The sequence below is a fragment of the Cibotium barometz genome, chromosome 41, assembly GCF_041138505.1.
Source record: "Cibotium barometz isolate CiBa-2024 chromosome 41, ASM4113850v1, whole genome shotgun sequence".
In the NCBI taxonomy this organism is placed as follows: domain Eukaryota; kingdom Viridiplantae; phylum Streptophyta; class Polypodiopsida; order Cyatheales; family Cibotiaceae; genus Cibotium; species Cibotium barometz.
In genome coordinates, this window is record NC_141086.1 from 40,676,813 (window position 1) to 40,697,132 (window position 20,320).

At 41.3% G+C, this 20,320-nt stretch overlaps 2 protein-coding genes across 2 annotated transcripts; both read right to left on the minus strand.

The window, feature by feature from the left end:
• Nucleotides 1-2,807: 2,807 nt before the first annotated feature.
• Nucleotides 2,808-4,360, minus strand: LOC147614949 (7-deoxyloganetin glucosyltransferase-like). The gene has a single exon (XM_086780255.1). It carries the CDS (start codon nt 4,030-4,032, stop codon nt 3,055-3,057), a length of 978 nt encoding a protein of 325 aa, XP_086636381.1. The 5' UTR covers nt 4,033-4,360; the 3' UTR covers nt 2,808-3,054.
• A 1,900-nt stretch (nt 4,361-6,260) lies between these two features.
• LOC147614950 (UDP-glycosyltransferase 85A7-like) lies at nt 6,261-10,980 on the minus strand. Its single transcript, XM_086780257.1, has 2 exons — nt 10,254-10,980; nt 6,261-7,468 (listed from the first exon to the last, which is right to left on the minus strand). The coding sequence occupies exons 1-2, from the start codon at nt 10,774-10,776 to the stop codon at nt 6,432-6,434; spliced, it is 1,560 nt and encodes a 519-aa protein (XP_086636383.1). The 5' UTR covers nt 10,777-10,980; the 3' UTR covers nt 6,261-6,431.
• Nucleotides 10,981-20,320: the final 9,340 nt, after the last annotated feature.

Consider the following 20,320-nt stretch of genomic DNA (forward strand, 5'->3'; position numbering starts at 1 on the left):
AGAGAATCCAGTTGTCCGAAGATTGTTTTAAAGCTTTGTTCAGGTGTGTTGAGATTGTCAACATTATTTTGGATTGAAATGTTGGTTGTTTCTTTACGCCAAGTTTGGTGCTTTATTCAATGAGATTAAGTGCTTTAGGAGTATATATATGGCAAACATGGTGTGTTTATATATAGGTTGGCAAGTTAGGGACCATGAGGCCCATTATAGGCTTCAAATGTAAGGCTTATCTCTACTTACCCTTCGAAGATGAGCGTTTCTTTTTTTTATTCAATTGTTTGGAATTAGAAAGTAAGAAAAAAAAACACACCCATGCGTGCCATCGCTTTCGCACTGAGGGCTTGAACCCGTGATCTTGGGTCTCTAGAACAACACCTCTCTCTACTGCACTGATTTGTGATCGACAAATAAGAATACTCTTGCCTGTCAACGACGACAGGTCAAGCCACTAGTACGTTAGAATTAGAATTCGGCCTTCCAATCAATATGGGCGCTACACGCTTTGATCCCAGAAATGCAGAGGGTTCAATCGCCTTGTTGATTTATAGAATGGTTAATTTTCACACATTTCAGTCCATTGGACAAGTAGAGCTCTTAAACCCCCTTAGTTAAGAGTAAATATATTCTTAAACCCCCTTAGTTAAGAGTAAAATATATATTTACTATTCCCAAAAAAAAGGCCCTTAGTTAACACAGCTTAACGAGAATCTAAAGAATTAATCACCTTATCTAAATAATAATTATGTCGAAATTTAGAAGAAGAAGAAAATTAAAGACTAATTCCACAGCGCCAGCCAGTGTGCAGCTCCTGCTCAGACCTCTTGTAGAAAACAACTTTGAGGATAACCGACCTCTTTTGCTGAATGGGTTGACGTAGCCGGCAGCATTAACAAGCTTGGAGACGTTCAAGTAGGATGAGCAGACGGCGAGAGACTGCGTCGTCCAGAAGAAGATGCTCCACTTGTTGGCCACATCTTGGGTCCAGGGCATGAATGAATCAGATACTATGCAAGTGACAGGAGGCAAGCTGTTCTCATCCTGAGAGAGCCTCCCCAACAGCCTCTCAAGTAGATTGTCCACAGACCTGAGATCGGCAACCCATCTTGGAACCCCACCAGGCGAATCCCTCCAATTCTAGGCGCTATTATTATGTCCTCCCCTTACAGCAGCTGCTCTGAGCATCAGGTAAAGGCGATATTCTGTGGTGTGACAAACGTAATCATAATACCAAAAGCGGCTAGTTTGATAGAGAAGTGCATCATGGGGGTGAGGTTCCCTTGCATAGATTGGCCAAGGAAAAACGATCACATGAGCCTGTTACACAACAGCAGCTCCAAGAAGGGTAAGTTACCAAACTTACCCTTCTAAAGAAAGGCTTCAATTTCAGAATTTGCTTAGGGTGCCCTTCCAAATTATTTGGATAAAATGCTTGTCCAATTCTTGCCCTTCCAATGAAATCATGGAGATGCCTTTCAAAACTGAGGACTGGTCCTTACCATGCCCACTGCCATGGTTCTCTACCACAGATCTAGACATGTAAATGTACATGCCCACAATAGGTCAGTTCTCTATGTTCCGCCTTCTTTTTGTAATTATTCACACACAAAGATGATCTCAATGTTTCTCTATCGTCGCTCTCCATGCTGATGCAATGCCGATGTAGTATCCTGCATGCTCGTCTCGCTTCAAAGGACCACCATTATCACATGTCCCCCACACATGGCATGTTCACACCCCCCAAGGGAATTAGGACCTCACTCAAGAGAAATGAGTCTTCATTACCTACTATAGTTTATATAAAAAATGGTGTAATTAGACCTTGTAGACCATATGTTGAAAGAGAGAAGGCCACATGTGCTAAAATTCAAAAGGGTACTATTTTTGTAGATATGCAATAGGAGAGCCACCTATCCTAGGTGAACATGCATATAAATTGTGGTTTTTTGTCACGCTTGGTTGCTTCATTCTCAATCTTAAAAGGAAAGAAAAAATTCAATGTCACTTATGGATGATACGCATAAGATATGCACGATCCAATTTTAATGTAAAGTATCGTCAATACAAGTGAAGAGTTCCCAAAAAGTCTACATTACTTTGTTGTTTTATTGAGTTGTTATATGTAGGCCATGTGACTATGTCATCTAAAGAAAATTTTACACAATTAACAAGATGTAAAGGGACTTCATGCAAGAAAGAAGGGTTGTACTCTTCACATAGAGTACACAAGTAAAGAGTTCCCAAAAAGTCTACCTTTGATTTTTTTTTTTATAAACAACATTTTTTTGTTATTTTATTGAGTTGTTATATATAGGCCATGTAACTATGTCATGTAAAGAAAATTTTTCACAATTAGCAAGATGTAAAGGGACTTCATGCAAGAAAGAAGGGTTGCGATCTTCCTCCACTCTTCACATACAATACACACATGGACCATCGCAAGAGGGAGGTCGTCACCATGGAAGTTTGTTTGAGCAAGAAGATAACTAGTAAAATGATTAATGAATATTAGTTGTTGTGATTAGGGCTTATAATCGTCTTATATACTCGTCCCTTTTTACACTAACTTTTTCTCTCACTCTTTTCACACCCACTTATTCTATTTGTCCGCACATTTTGCCATACCAATGGCCCCTTTGGCCCATTATTTAAAAGGCATGCATGTGAATCCGCTACATTGCAATAACCACTCACTCAAAATGATTTTGTCCTCAAAACCAAAATAGATGCCAAATCTAATCCAATGAGTGAGGTCTCCCTCAAGGATCCATAGCATGCTTGATTCACCTCCAATCATGTGCAAGGGTGAAGAGGGTCAAATTTGGAACTTTCATTCAACAGAGAATATTTGAGCACTATAGTCTCAAATTTACATGTGCTTAAGCTTGTCATCAAAAGCTTGAGAGTAACATTCTCTCCCAAGATATTAAGAAGAAAATAACTCGTGTAGTACGCACAATATTTATATATATGAACCAACTATTTATCTTACCTAACGGCCTTTAGTCTTGCTTACTAGGAGGAGCTTGCATAAGTTGCGTAGATTCTGCGCATGTTTTACTCGTCTAGACGCGGCATGTTACCTCGTGCTCTTCTAAACATGTCCTCCACGAACAGTGCAAGGCTTTTGTGGCTGCGACCTCCTGGACAGTGCCAGGCACTCTTGACATCTTCTTTAAGCTGTGCAGCTCTCCTCCTCAACAGGTTTCCCTCCTCCCCTCGCATGAGCTCTCGCACTGCCCTCTCCACCTCCCCCCTCTCCACGATAACGCCATCATCATCTTCATTCGCCAGCTTCTTCATCTCCACCCCAATTTTCCAATCAAAGGCAACGGACCAGCAGTTGGTAAATTGGTCCAAAAAGCAAGGCCAGGCCAGCATGGGAACCCCCATGCTCACACTCTCTATAGTGGAATTCCAACCGGCGTGAGAGAGGAAGCCACCCACTGCAGGGTGGGATAGCACCCTCAGCTGTGGAGTCCAGGTGGTGAGCTTGCCTTCTTCTTTGGCAAACTCCCAAAACTCGTCCGGAAAGCACTCCTTTGCACCCTCCCATCCCCACCGTGCTGCCCACAAGAAGGCTTGCTTGCAAGCCAACAGCCCCATGGCCATCTCCTTCATCACTTCAAGGGACTTTGTCACCACGCTGCCAAAGGAAATGTAAAGAACAGAAGCCTCTCTCTTCGTGTCTAACCATTGCATGCAATCCTCCTCTTCTTCTGCCCAGAGGCTGGCTCGGAATTTTCTATCCACGGAATAATTGGTACTGCCAGCCTGGGTGCCCATTAATGAGCTGCTCAAAGGACCCATTAAGAGTAGCTTAGGGATGCTCTCTTTGATTAACTCCTTTGCAACTTGGCTCTCAAGCTCCTCGAATGAATTTGCAATGACCCACACTGCCTCGTTTACCCTCCTAAACTGATGGTCTATTACTTCACAAAGCCATTGCCCGGTTTCCTCGCCGAAGTCGAAGTCCGAGTTGAAGGGAAGGTCGTATGGATCCATTGCAGGCAAGCCGGGAATACAAGTCATCATGGGTAGCTCCCCCCTGTACTTGACTGCAAAATCGACAGGGATATGGTTAATGTCTGGCTCAAAAGCCTATGGAGCTCATTGCATACAACCAAAATAATCACGTAATAACGCTTAATTTTCAATTTCATCATTATAATAGCCTAAGCTAGTACGGAATTAGCTAGAGCTCTTAGCTTATGATTCAACCTAGTAATGAATATATGGATCCTAGAGCTGGGGCTCTTAGGCTAGGGGGTTAAAATTCGACCCCATCTTGCACAATATATGGTGTGTAGCCTGCGGCCAGCTGAGCAGTGAGTCCATGAGCCTTCTACCACCACCACCACCACGCACACCCCAAAGCAGCACCACCACACACAGAATATCCCCACAATCCATAGATTTTTTTTTTTTTAAACGAAGAAACAAGCACCATCACACAGACCTCCCCAGAAGACGGAGACAGAGAAAAAAGAGGCAAGGAAAATTGACTAATTACCAGTTTTATCAGCCTTAGGAAAGAAACTCTCTACTAAACAGAAACAATCATGTAAGAATAAGCGTGAATGTCCCTAAATCCCAACCGACATGTCTCATGCATACAACAGTTATATCTCTACACATGTAATCGTCTCTAATTTAGCCAATATCAATACAATCGTTTGTTCCGCCTAACATCTATCTCTCTCGTCTCTGAGTATGTCACTGTGTAATCTACTACGCCCTCCTGGGCTATGGCCAGTCCTTTCTGTGTTTAACATGATCCATTTCTTGGCGTTGGTTCTGTTTGCGTCCACACTCAGATGCCACCTCATGATGTAGCTCCCGGTACTTCAATTTGTGATGGTGTTCAAATCGATGGTGCTGATCTGTGCATATGTCCTAAGAAGAAATCTCCCCTCACCTTTGATCGCTATGATACTGGTTCATTTGATGACATACAGGCCCTCACAATTGATCTTGCAGCAGCCTATGATGCATACTTTACCGAGTTTTATGCAGATGATTCTCCGATTCAAGCAAAGATTGCTGGTCCGCATGCTTATGATGGCATTTACTTGGAGATACCACCACAGGCTGCTCTTAACTTACCTTCTCAATTTCAAGCCCAAGATGCTGCTCATAGTACAGAGGCTCCAATCCAGGTTCCAGAGTTTGTTGCTCTATTTGTGCTGATGGTACCCTCGTGCATTGTTCATCGAGCTATTCAGCTCATGGAAGAGGGGGAGAATAAGCTTGTGAAGATGAACCAGCATATGGAAGTATATGAACCCTTGAAGATTCATGATCTTATGATGACCATAAAGGTGCAGCTACTTATGAACTTCATGAAGATTCAGATTCAGCTGATGATGCAACCATCGCGTGTGAAGATAAAGAGTCAAAGATGCAGGACACACAATCATACAAAAAAAAAAAGATGATCAATGTCTTCTACATAATGCAACCCAACTTAGATCCAGGCTAAGCACTGATTGCACAGATCAATGTCTTCTACATAATGCAGCCCATCTTAGATCCAGGCTAAGCACTGATTGCACATGTAATCTTAGCCTAGGATTAACTTAGGAAAATGAATAATCTCCACATCAACTCACTAGGAGCGGTGATGGAAAGTAGTTTTGTCTCAACCAGCACATGTAGTAAATAGTCACACATTTCCTCTCACAAGAGGGGGAATGTAAGAATAAGTGTGAACACATAAAGGAAATGTAAGTGTGAATGTCCCTAAATCCCAACCGACATGTCTCATGCATACAACAGTATATCTCTACACATGTAATCGTGTCTAATTCAGCCAATATCAATACAATCGTCTGTTACGCTTAACATCTCTCTCTCTCTCGTCTCTGCGTATGTCACTGTGTAATCTCCTACGCCCTACTGGTCTATGGCCAGTCCTTTCTGTGTTTAACAAATCAGGGCACACCAACTATTGGGATACACATGGAAATATAAATTCCATGAATTACTACTCATATCACCACGACAGTCGCTATAGACACATGGAAATATAAATTCCATGAATTACTCATAACACCATGAGGGTCGCCAAAAGGGCACCAACAAGACAAGCTTGCGTGCAACGAGCATGCAGATTTTGAGCATAACAACTAGTGGGTTGGGATTTTTCTAGGGGGACCCACACAAGATCATATAAACTCTCTGATACCGTGTGTTAGGGATTCAAGTATACTGATCCACAAGTGGAGAACACCATAGCTATGCAGAAAGACCACAACAAGAAATGCGTATGAACAGCATGTATTGCTAAAGTAGTGTGAGTTTTGCAACGTGCTAAAGCTAGAGTAACATTCTCTCCTCCAAGATATTAAGAAGAAAATAACTCGTGTAGTACGCACAATATTTATATATATGAGCCAACTATTTATCTTACCTAAGCATAACATTAACGGCCTTTAGTCTTGCTTACTAGGAGGAGCTTGCATAAGTTGCGTAGATTCTGCACGCGGCATGTTACCTTGTGCTCTTCTAAACATGTCCTCCACGAACAGTGCAAGGCTTTTGTGGCTGCGACCACCTTGAGAGTGCCAGGCACTCTTGACATCTTCTTTAAGCTGTGCAGCTCTCCTCCTCAACAGGTTTCCCTGCTCCCCTTGCATGAGCTCTCGCACTGCCCTCTCCACCTCCCCCCTCTCCACGATAACGCCATCATCATCTTCATTCGCCAGCTTCTTCATCTCCACCCCAATTTTCCAATCAAAGGCAACGGACCAGCAGTTGGTAAATTGGTCCAAAAAGCAAGGCCAGGCCAGCATGGGAACCCCCATGCTCACACTCTCTATGGTGGAATTCCAACCGGCGTGAGAGAGGAAGCCACCCACTGCAGGGTGGGATAGCACCCTCAGCTGTGGAGTCCAGGTGGTGAGCTTGCCTTCTTCTTTGGCAAACTCCCAAAACTCGTCCGGAAAGCACTCCTTTGCACCCTCCCATCCCCACCGTGCTGCCCACAAGAAGGCTTGCTTGCAAGCCAACAGCCCCATGGCCATCTCCTTCATCACTTCAAGGGACTTTGTCACCACGCTGCCAAAGGAAATGTAAAGAACAGAAGCCTCTCTCTTCGTGTCTAACCATTGCATGCAATCCTCCTCTTCTTCTGCCCAGAGGCTGGCTCGGAATTTTCTATCCACGGAATAATTGGTACTGCCAGCCTGGGTGCCCATTAATGAGCTGCTCAAAGGACCCATTAAGAGTAGCTTAGGGATGCTCTCTTTGATTAACTCCTTTGCAACTTGGCTCTCAAGCTCCTCGAATGAATTTGCAATGACCCACACTGCCTCGTTTACCCTCCTAAACTGATGGTCTAATACTTCACAAAGCCATTGCCCGTTTTCCTCGCCGAAGTCGAAGTCCGAGTTGAAGGGAAGGTCGTATGGATCCATTGCAGGCAAGCCGGGAATACAAGTCATCATGGGTAGCTCCCCCCTGTACTTGACTGCAAAATCGACAGGGATATGGTTAATGTCTGGCTCAGAAGCCTAAGGAGCTCATTGCATACAGCCAAAATAATCACGTAATAACGCTTAATTTTCAATTTCATCATTATAATAACCTAAGCTAGTACGGAATTAGCTAGAGCTCTTAGCTTATGATTCAACCTAGTAATGAATATATGGATCCCAGAGCTGGGGCTCTTAGGCTAGGGGGTTAAAATTCCACCCCATCTTGCACAATATATGGTGTGTAGCCTGCGGCCAGCTGAGCAGTGAGTCCATGAGCCTTCTACCACCACCACCACCACGCACACCCCAAAGCAGCACCACCACACACAGAATATCCCCAGAATCCGTAGATTTTTTATAAAAAAACGAAGAAACAAGCACCATCACACAGACCTCCCCAGAAGACGGAGACAGAGAAAAACGAGGCAAGGAAAATTGACTAATTACCAGTTTTATCAGCCTTAGGAAAGAAACTCTCTACTAAACAGAAACAATCATGTAAGAATAAGTGTGAATGTCCCTAAATCCCAACCCATGCATACAACAGTTATAACTCTACACATGTAATCGTCTCTAATTCAGCCAATATCAATAACATCTATCTCTCTCGTCTCTGCGTATGTCACTGTCCCTCCTGGGCTATGGCCAGTCCTTTCTGTCTTTAATGGTATCAGATAATCAGGTTTTCCACAATTCCGGGCCTGAGGATGATGTCGATGATGGTAGAAACCTTCAAATTACAACTCTGGCGGTTAATTTCTTCAAAGATTTTTCGTTTAATCAGAAGAAGCCTGCAGATAGTCAACCTGCAGATGATGACCAGGTAATCCACGATTTTCTCTATTCTCTTTCTGAAGACAACATGGCGATGGCGATAGCGATGCCCCTGCCTACTCTTGATTCACCCTCTACTGAGAGGCAACAAGCCCCTGCACTTGATGCAGATAAGATGCAACCCTGCTGTGATGTAGATGAAGAGAAGAACCCCCCTGCAATTGAAGAGGTCCATGAAAACCTTGCATCTGTGGAGGTACCTGCGCTCAAAGAGGTCCTGCATGCTGCGCTAATACTACCCTCCTCTCAACACAACCTGCCCAGGCTAATTGCATGGCAGTCGCTGGTGGATCAAGACAGATTACACAAAAGAAAGCCCTACCATCTTGCAGGCGGAGACGAATGTGAAGGTCCAGGTGCTGCAAAAGTCATCGAAGGGCAGCAATTTGATGATGCCTCAATTACAAAAGCAAACACTGGGCATTTAACTGGCAACACTCCATGCCTCAAAGCCATTGATCCAGAACACTGTCAACAACATGCAGATGCAACCATGTTACGCAAAGCAACTAACGCAGACACGGCCCTTACTGTGAATGCAGATCTAGCCCTTATCACTGATGGAGATAACGTTTTTGAAGCCCATAAAAAGGTACTCTCTACTGCACATGCAGAGTATGCATGTAAAGGCGGGCCTCATGAAGACATTAATAATACTGCTGCTTTTTCAATTTTGATCCTCGCAATGGTGCTCCTTATATTCAGTTTGGCTCTGTCAGAGCCTCGATCCATGATCCATTTCTTGGTGTTGGTTCTGTTTGCGTCCACACTCAGATGCCACCTCATGATGTAGCTCCCGGTACTCCAATTTGTGATGGTGTTCAAATCGATGGTGCTGATCTGTGCATATGTCCTAAGAAGAAATCTCCCCTCACCTTTGATCGCTATGATACTGGTTCATTTGATGATATACAGGCCCTCACAATTGATCTTGCAGCAGCCTATGATGCATACTTTACCGAGTTTTATGCAGATGATTCTCCGATTCAAGCAAAGATTGCTGGTCCGCATGCTTATGATGGCATTTACTTGGAGATACCACCACAGGCTGCTCTTAACTTACCTTCTCAATTTCAAGCCCAAGATGCTGCTCATGGTACAGAGGCTCCAATCCAAGTCCCAGAGTTTGTTGCTCTATTTGTGCTGATGGTACCCTCGTGCAAGCTATTCAGCTCATGGAAGAGGGGGAGAATAAGCTTGTGAAGATGAACCAGCATATGGAAGTGTATGAACCCTTGAAGACTCATGATCTTATGATGACCATAAAGGTGCAGCTACTTATGAACTTCGTGAAGATTCAGATTCAGCTGATGATGCAACCATCGCGTGTGAAGATGAAAGAGTCAAAGATGCAGGACACACAATCATACAAAAAAAAAAAAAAAAGATGATCAATGTCTTCTACATAATGCTACCCATCTTAGATCCAGGCTAAGCACTGATTGCACAGATCAATGTCTTCTACATAATGCAGCCCATCTTAGATCCAGGCTAAGCACTGATTGCACATGTAATCTTAGCCTAGGATTAACTTAGGAAAATGAATAATCTCCACATCAACTCACTAGGAGCGGTGATGGAAAGTAGTTTTGTCTCAACCAGCACATGTAGTAAATAGTCACACATTTCCTCTCACAAGAGGGGGAATGTAAGCATAAGTGTGAACACATAAAGGAAATGTAAGTGTGAATGTCCCTAAATCCCAACCTACATGTCTCATGCATACAACAGTTATATCTCTACACATGTAATCGTCTCTAATTCAGCCAATATCAATACAATCGTCTGTTACGCCTAACATCTCTCTCTCTCGTCTCTGCGTATGTCACTGTGTAATCTCCTACGCCCTCCTGGGCTATGGCCAGTCCTTTCTGTGTTTAACAAATCAGAGGCTTGCAACGTAGCTTAGACCTCTGGTAGAAAACAATCTTGAGGATAACTCACCTCTTTTGGCAAAAGGGTTGTAGCCAGCGGCAACAAGCTTGGACATGTTCAAGTAGGATGAGCAGACGGCGAGGGACTGCGTCCAGAAGAAGACTCTGGGGATGCTCCACTTGTTGGCCACATCTTGGGTCCAGGGCATGAATGAATCAGATACTATGCAAGTGAGAGGGGGTAAGCTCTCCTCCTCAGAGAGCCTCCCCAACAGTCTCTCAAGTTCTCCACCCAGATTGTTCACAGACTTGATGAAATCCATGGCCACAGGGTTCCTGTCATTCCCATCCGGCAACCCATCTGGGATCCCCACAAGGCGAATCTCTCCAGTTGTCGTAAGCTCCTGGAGGGCGCTGTTACGTCGGCTCCCCGTAGGTGCTGCTTCTGCTCTGAGCATATGGGCAAGACGATATTCTGTGGTGACAAAGGTAACCATAATACCATACGTGGAGAGTTCGATAGAGAAGTGCATCATGGGCGTGAGGTGCCCTTGCACGGGGTAGGGGAAAACAATCACATGAGGCCGGCCCATGTTACAGAGGTGCGAGGGAGAAATCTATCTCTGTGTGTTGTAGGTAGCTTGTGAGAAGCTCACACGAGTCTCATTCAGCTTGTTACAGAGCTGCGAAGGAGAAATCTACCTGTGTGTGTTGTGTGTGATAACTTGTAGGTAGCTTGGGAGAAGCTCACACGAGTCTCATTTAGCACCTCCCAGTGCGGGATAAGTAACAGCGGACGCATTTGACACGGTGAGGAGTCAGGACTCAGGACGATGTTATCGTGCTCAGTACGTCCACGTGGTTTTGTGGCCCATTCAAAAGAAGGTGTTTTGCAGGACCTAAAATATACGGGTCACGGGTGTATTACAATTCTCAATTGACATGTATCTTTTATCACTCCGTTTCATACGACGTAAAATTTTCAAATGACACCCTTCAAATGAAAAGCACTATTTTAAAATGAAAAGCTTTTTTTTCAATAAAACTACCATAATATATTAGCAATATTCAAACTCACAAACTTCTTTTCCACAACAAAATTATCACATTGATTAAAACAAAGTACAAGTATTATCTTAAATTTTCCTACACAAGGAAAAACATTTCAATAGCAAAGTAGATAAGATTCAAGCCTACCTATGATAGGAGAGATGATGTGGCCTCGAATAAGAACATCTCCAAGATCGCAATCTCCAACATTGTTGTCTACATCACTGTAATGGCATTACCCGCCTATCTTTGCTTTCTAACCAAGTACTAAAGACATCACTGTAATGGCATTGCCCGCCTATCTTTGCTTTTTAACCAAGTACTAAAGACATCATTCCAATGAATTTGAGACACTCCACTTGTATTAAGTGATAACAACATCAAGGCATCAAGGGTTTCCAAGCAGAAACCACATCTCAAGTTATTTTTAATAGCATTTTGACGAGAGAAGCCATGTTCACATGATGTTGTGCTGGCCGGAACAACAATGCTTGCTTGCCATAAGTGCATCAACCCTGGATATGTATCCCACCATGTTTTTGTATTGCTGTACATTTCCCAAGAATCATACATACCCCTATTTCTAGCCACTCTATATAGCATACCCACAAAATCCTCTTGTTCACCAAGACACCTTTTGATGTCGATGATTGGACTATCAACATTCAGCTTATTGATAAGCCTTTCCAACCATTCTGTTCAGAATGTACTATAGTTTCAATACCCTCATCTATTGGTCCTTTTCCACCAATCTTTATCTTTGCACGATGAGCACTTGCTGCCATTTTATGATCAGCTGATTTTGCATGCTCATTCAATGCTGAAAGCTGAATGCTTTGGGACGTATTGACTTTGCATATATCTTAGCACCATGTACATTTGATCCTATCCTCAAGAACCCAAACTTTGATTTAAAGTTTATCCTATTTTGAGGGTAGTAGTAGCAATTCAAAAAAGTAATGTATAAGAGGTAAGTTTAATGCTAAAAACTCATCCATTGGATAAAAATAAAGAACTTTAATCCCCATAATTTAATCCACTAGCTCGCTTGGGAGAAGCTCACATGAGTCTCATTTAGCACATCCCTCTGTAGGATAAGTAACAACGGAGGGGTGAGGAGACAGGACGATGTTATCATTTTACCAAGGCTGCAAGCTCATGGGTGTTGGTGGGTACGACCATGGTGATTACCCATTCGAAGGGTGTTTTGTTTAAATATTCATACTTTGTTGTAAATGATGAGTCAGAAGTTATAATTTTTTTCTTATATTTCACCATAGGATGCCATTTGCAAAGGTACTGATAGTTCTCATCTTGTCCAAATTCTTTAATCTAAACCTTATGTTACCTTCTTACTATATCTAAAATGAGAAGGATTTCATTCATACCACGTGTCCCTTTTTTTAGCCTTCCTTGTGCCCTTATCACCCCTTAGCACTATCTCCCATGGGGTCTTAAAGACCTTGTCAGTTGACATCAATGGATAGCATTGATCAAAATTGCGATGACTTTTTTGGCCGTCAAATAAAATAAACTAGGGTAAGTAAACTATGGCCAATAAACTACAAAAAATTGGGAAAATTTCATTTTAGATTATTTCGTAGTTTACTAAGTGATCGTAGTTTACTTCCTAGTTTGCTTTGTAGTTTACTAAGCGGGCATAGTTTACTTCCTAGTTTACTTAGCAAATCATAGTTTACTTCGTAGTTTACATCATGGGATGAGGGTGAATTTGGGTTTGGGACTCATAAAAATTTGGAGCAAGATGTTATGTGCAAAAAGGGATTTGAACTCAAAACTTCAGGTCACCACCATCGGAAACATCTTACCATTACACTATACCTTTAAGCAACAAAACCATGTGGGTTATATTCTATGTTTTTCACCCCTAGATTACTTGGCGTAGTTTACTCGCCCTAGTCTCTCTCTCTCTCTCTCTCTCTCTCTCTCTCTCTCTCTCTCTCTCTCTCGGAATTTATTTTCTTGCATGCAGTTTGAAACCCCGCAAAGGGTGCTCCTTTCTTCTCACATAGCTATATTCTCTCTCTCGCATAGGATTTGTTAACTTGCGTGCAGGTTGAAACGTGGACGCAGTTGCTTCTCTCATTAGCTCGCTGATGGGGGTGCTTCTAAGAGAGAGAGAGAGGGAGAGACAGTGAGAGACAGAGAGAGAATCTCTATGTGTGTGTGTTTGTTGGGGGGGAGAGAGACAGAGCTCTCAGAGAGAATGTAACAATGTTGCAAGGGAGAGAGAAAGAGAGAGGGGAAGAGAGAGGGGAAGAGAATTGCATTGCACAGAGAGAGAGAGAGAGAGAGAGAGAGAGGGGGGGGGACTGCATGCCAAAAATGCCTTCTTTGTATAGTTGTCTTTTGAATGGTGTACCGTGTGCCGAGCTCCTACCCGTCGAAGACGAGCCATTACACTAGTTCATCTTAATGAGTCAATATTTTTTTTTTTTGTGTGAGATTGTTATGCATGCGCCCATTCACCACATGTTTTAAAGTAACCCACGATGTTGAATAATGCTTTTTTTCATCTTTAGTTTCTCTGCTTAAAAGTTTCATGGCACATGCAATCGGTCACCGGTTTTAATATTTATTTCTTGGTAATAAATGTAATTCTTAATCAACTCCCTTAGTTAGAATTTCTTTAATAGTGAATTTTTTAGTTTTGAATTTAATGTATTGGATTGTTATCTTTTCATTGCATTGTTGTCATTTCAATGCTATGCCTCTCACTCCTGGCATCCTTTGTTGCACTTCTCAAGTTTTTAGACTTTCCATATGCTAGCTAATCTATCCTAGCCCCTTCCCCTTTTAGCATTAGCAAATGAGGCCTTGGAGGACATGTTGCCCATTCACTATGAGTAGCCCAACATGAATAGTTCACACACACACACACACACACACACACACACACGCGCGCGCGCACAAAGCCTCATAAACGAACTTTTATTTTTCTTGTATCATAAAAGGATATTTATATAAGATGTCTTTTATTTGAAATTAATGTTCAGAGGGATTAGTCTTTAGTTATGTGCCAAGGTTTTTTTATTTTGTATCATAATAAGAAAAGAATTGTCATTTTTTACAATTAGAAAATATGGAAGTTTAATTAATAGTGCAAAGAGGTTAGGGTTTTTTATTCATGTGTGGAAATTTTATATTTTTTATTTATGTGTAGAGGTTTCATATTTTTTGTTTGTATAGTAAAATAATGAAAGCATGTTTATTTGTATATTTATTTTGTATCATAGAAAGTAATAAAAAGGAAAAAAATGTTTTTTTTATTATTGTATAAATGCGAAATCATCTTTTTTAAATTTATGAATTATGTAGATATTACCCTATTATATTGGTGGTGATGTCATCATCATTGCATGGTTTATCAGACCACGAGACACTACATAAGTTATTGGACTTCAAACACTACATGAGTAACGTAACGGATTACCTCCAACTCTATAATAGACTCTGTCATTGGCCACATGCCATCGTGTAATAGATTCACTCTTTATCATTATAGAGACATTCTTGATTATAACAACAGTGACTTCCTATCTACATGTAGCTTTCACAACTACCCAAAGGTGTTGCTCCAAAATCAAGAGAAAAAGGGATGGAATTATTCTTACCTGTGCACCACTTCCTTTTCTTGCCTCTTGAGCTCTTTACACGAACCGGTACTCTAATATCATATGAAGAATGTGAGGGAGAAGATGACCTTGAGCTCCTTGGGTTGTAAGAAAATACACGCACACACTACAAGATAAGGCCCTATTAGCGACGTTTATTTGTGGCTTTTTACGTTACGTTGCTATAAGCATCATTATTAGCACCGCTGAGCACTAGATAAGTGCAACTATTAACATCGTTACTAACATCGCGCTAGTTTAATGCCACTATAAGCGTTGCTCAATGGCACTATAAAAACACCGCTATAAGCGCCGCTCAATGATGCTAGGAAAAAACAGAGTGTTGAAATTGAGTGGAAATGAAAACTTAAAATAAATTATAACCCAAGAATCGTAACAAACATCCAAATATTATTGAACTAAAACAATAAAATTATCAAATAGTAATACAAACCAATCAATGTGTACATATGTTATGATGATATATATTTAATTTGTACCATCATCAAATCCATCTTGCACTAAATCCATGCATGCCAATTGGTATATCTCTAAATCCATCATTTCAATCACTCCTATATCAATACAAAGTCCTATTCTGCTACTTGAAGAAGATGTAGAGGTATTAATATCATGGTCCTCATGGTCGTCATATTGATTGTTAGTTGCATCCTCGATTGATTGTCCATCATGCATTTCTTCTTCAACATCTTGATCTTGAAATATAGGTTTAGATCAAGGAGCGACTTGTATTACATACCACCAATTAGGATCTCTTTAGTCTGAATTAAACACAACCTAAAAGAAAGAACCATAAAATATTTACAAGAAAATATATACAATGCCTTCCTTCTATCTATAGACTCATCAAAATTAAAAATCAAGTGTAAACCTGGTCACAATGTTGTGGTAGAACATATGTGTCCCTTGACTCTTGCCATAATTTATTTGAGTCAATTGCAAAAAATCCGCTTGGATGCTTCTTGATGGTTACTTGAGTACCTCTATATACCACTTTGAACAACTTAACATCAAAGACAAACACTTTGAAAGCTCTAAATCCAATCTCCAAGATGTCTTGAATTGTTCAACAATATTCAAGTTTCTCTTCTATAATATTATTATCTCTTCTACGAGCTCGACTTTCTTGGTCAAAACTTTTCATAACACCACAATCATATATGATTTCCTTGGAGTCCACACATTGAGTGCGAAAATGTTGATCTTCTGACCACATTGCATTATGCACTTTATACTGCAACCCAATAAAATATCTTTAATATAGCTTATATTATATGTAAGCGATTTAGTATTCAACATTATATATATTAGCAAAACATCTTTACTTACATGGTAGTTGCATCCCCTTGCATACTCCCATTCTTCTCTTGAAATCTCCTCTACCGTCCTTTCGACTTGCTCTAGGGTATCTCTAAGCCATTTAATATGCAATCCTTTGGAAGAGCCTTTAGGTTGGGTGGGTATGTCATGTGCCTTTATGTTGATCTCTTAAATGCTCTTCTCACCTCTGTCCTTATCTTTCTTACATCTTCATATTTCTCAATCCACTTTTCCTTCATAGAAGTGTTAAGAAGACAAAATGTATTAACCTTTTTACGTATGGACTCATCCATCCTTCGAATGCGTCCTTTTCCATGTGACACCATTCATTCATCCTCATCGTTATGCATGAATCTAGGCATAGATGGATCAATTTGTTTCAAATATTCAGAGATGTATACGAAGGATACTTGCACCAACCATCCCTCTGCCATGCTTCCTTTTGGGCCTTGCTGTTTGCATCACAAATCCCTTCAAGGTTTTCATGAAGTTTTTAAGAAAGAACATCCACCAGCTATGAACAACGCCATATATAGCCACCTCATCCACCAAATGTACTAGAATGTGCAATTGAGTTGTGAATATGCTTCGTAGGAAGCTTTCTTTAATCATACACACTGCCTCAATTGATTGAACTTGAGCCTTCTCAATGGAGTCTGGATGAATCTGCTTTGACCCTATCCACCTATCCAACAAAGGAATAAATGATCACAATGCAATTGTTTCCCTCTCCTCTTGAGTTCAAAACAACCCTCACAAAATCCCATAATTCTTAAAGCAGAATGCAATTGTTTGCATCCATTTTCAAGATCAACACAACCCTACAATATCATCTTTTAGTGATGAGAGAAGCACACTCTTAGTATCCAATAAAAAAACGAGAGAAGTGCATTCTCGGTATCCATTGTATGAGCAATGAGAGAAGCACACTCTTTTAGTATCCATTGTATATTTTCTCACAAATTTTGAAATGGCAAATTGGTATAGACATTTCAAACTATTGTGCCTCCCATGTGCACCTCTCGGAAGCTTGGCATTGCACTTATAGTTTTACCTCTTTGTGCATGAAAAAATGGTAAACAAGCACTTCCCTGATGCTCTTCTTGTAGGTGCAAAGAGAAAATAATTAATAAGCCCTATAGCATCTAATGAGTCATTGTTGAAGATTCTTATTTTTCTCTTTTTAGCTTGTAACAAAACCCAACTACCTTTTAGAATAGTAAAGGGAATCCAATGGTGTGTTTGAAAGAGAAATGAATTTCTTGTACATTTGAAAGAGAAATGGATAGACGGAAAAGATGTAAAGAGCATCCTTACAAAACCATAGCACTAATTTTACTTAGGGTTATACTTTGTAGGATAAAACTTTGCATGGTCTTGTGGAAACTTTAAAACCCCATATTCTTTGAATGCTTTCCATCATTAAATAGCACAAGGCCATTAAGAAAGTATTAGATGCTATATGAAAGTTGGATTTTTCATTATATTTTTATTAACAATAGGCAACTCCTTTGACTCTCAAGAAATAGGAAAAATATAATAATGGCATAAGAGACCATGGGACTTGTTGGCTTGTAGGCTTGCAAACTTATCAGCTTATAGGCTTGTGGACTTGGCGGCTTTAAGGTGGTGCGGGCTTACGAGTTATCATGTGCTCTTCTAAAAATGTCCTCCACGAACAATGCAAGGCTTTTGTGGCTGCTACCACCTTGAGAGTGCCAGGCATCTTCTTGAAGCTGTGCAACTCTCCACCTCAACAGCTTTGCCTCCTCGCCTTGCACAAGTGCCTCTCCGCGACAATGCCCAGGCTACCTCGTTTACCCTACTTCAAAAAGCCACTCTGTGAATTGCTCGTCGAAGTCGGAGTAGAAGGGGAGGTCATATGGATCCATTGCACGCAAACCGAGAATACAAGTCACCATAGGTGGCTCCCCTCTGCATTTCACTTTGCAAAATTGATATGGATATGGTTAATGTACTCTTCATAAGCCCTCACTAGTCACATCACATGTTCAAAATCCCAATCATCCCTTTAAAGCATGACAAGTCTTGAAATAGTGATTCCAATCAGGGATATCGCTAGAGTCACACATCAATTTGGCAACACATTGATTGACATTGAGCCCACCCCTCCCAACTTGGCCAGATTGGCTGATTATCCGCACATGAGTAAGATTGCATGTCCATTCCCCCCATGAAGAATATCCAATATAAAGTTCACACACTTTCTTTTCAAACACAGTGTCACACTTTTCTTTCACCCCTTTTTGTGGAATGAGGGGGAAGGGTTTCACCCCTTTTTGTGGAATGAGGTGGAAGGCTTGGCCAAAATCAAACCCGGGTCCTAGTGGAGATAGGTTGCCGTCTTAACCACCTAACCATTTTCCTCACCATGATTGCATATGGTCAATCAAAGAGGATGGCCTCTCGTGTCCCATGGAGACACACTCCCACTCAAATTTCAACAAAAAGTGCATCAACTCTAAGTGAGATACGTAATACTGAAAGTCGTTTGTTTTCTTGTAACTAGTGGGCTGACCCGTGCTTTGCACATATATAATTCTAAGCTTGATATTTTTCAAATTCCTAGAGCAATAGGTGCTTCGCATATATATAATTCTTAGCTTGATATTTTTCAAATTCTTAGAGCAATAGGAGCCTACCTCTCCTGTAGCCTCCAAATTGCTTCTCGAACCTCCAAATTCTTACCACGTGGAAGTTTCGTGAAACTCTTCCTTTATATAATATCCTTTATATAATACATATAAAGATATAGAGATATAAAAAAGTCATTAAAATACCTTTCATAGTCACATTGAAAAGAGAGGGACTTCCCTTGAATTATGGGAGTTATATACTATGTGGCATATAAAAAAATTTCGGCCTTCCCGATCAGCATGGGTGCTACACACTTTTTAAAAAAAAAACCAACAAGCGCAAGAATTAATTAAGAGAGGCAAAAATTACAAAGTCTGGCTGGGAAACACCACCACAATCATAATTACAAATCTCAAAATTTCTTATCGTCATATAGCTTCAATTCTGGATTGCAGAAGAGACACAAAACGAATGGCCTTCTCCGTCTTCATTTGGAGCGCAAGCTGCTGAACCTGGATCAGATTGCTTGGTTGAATTGGAGGTTCTCTAAGTACTGCATCTTGCGTGGTATACAGTCTCATCTATACCAAATGAAAGTCATAGATCTGCACATGAAAATCAGCAAACAAACTTCTCAGATTTGGAACCTGGTAAGCAGCCTCAAAAGCAGTCGCACATCTATCTTTCCACATCAACCAGAGGAATTCAGCTCTGACTCTGGCCCAACACCGAGAGAGCACCCCAATCGTATCCCCGCAAAGCAATGAAGACTTCATGAAGTTACTTGGAACAAAACAGATTTTAGCAGAGGGTAGGCCAGAGCGAGCCAAACCGGTGATAATATGTTAACAGATCTCTGACAGTTTCTGAACAAATGCCCAATATCTTCAATGCTAAGTTTACATCTAGCACATACCCCATCTGAGAGCCCACATTTCCTACACTTGTCACCTGTCCAAATGGCTTTATGCATAATCAACCACAATAAAATATATTTCTTAGGCTGAATCATTTTAGACCAAATTGAGCGGAATTTGAAGTTCCATTGGCGCCTGTCATAAAGGACTGACCATCTCTTGTTGAGAGCCACATGTACAGGGGTAGCTGGTACTGCTTGCACACGAGGGGGGTGACAGAAAGCTGTTCCTCCTCTCCAGCACAAGCCTTTGAGGGAAACGGGCTCGGAGACGGATATCTGCCATGCCTCATTTTCAGGAAAGATGCTGATACGATCCCGCACCAGCTTCACAGGAGCGAGAATTTTAATAGCAGTTCATCATTGGTCATCCACCTATGGGAGGGAAATTGCCACACATCTGCCCATACTCTGATGCCCTTCTTGTGAATACGTAGAGCAGTACGTATTGCATGCTGGGCACCGGAGGAACTCGTCTAAGAGGAAACCACAGAGAGTCCGAAGCTCTGATAGAGGAGATCTGTCTGCTTTCCCACACAACCCCTATCTTGTCACGGTATTTGTTCCAAGCTTTCCATAAAGAGCGAAGAAGTTCAG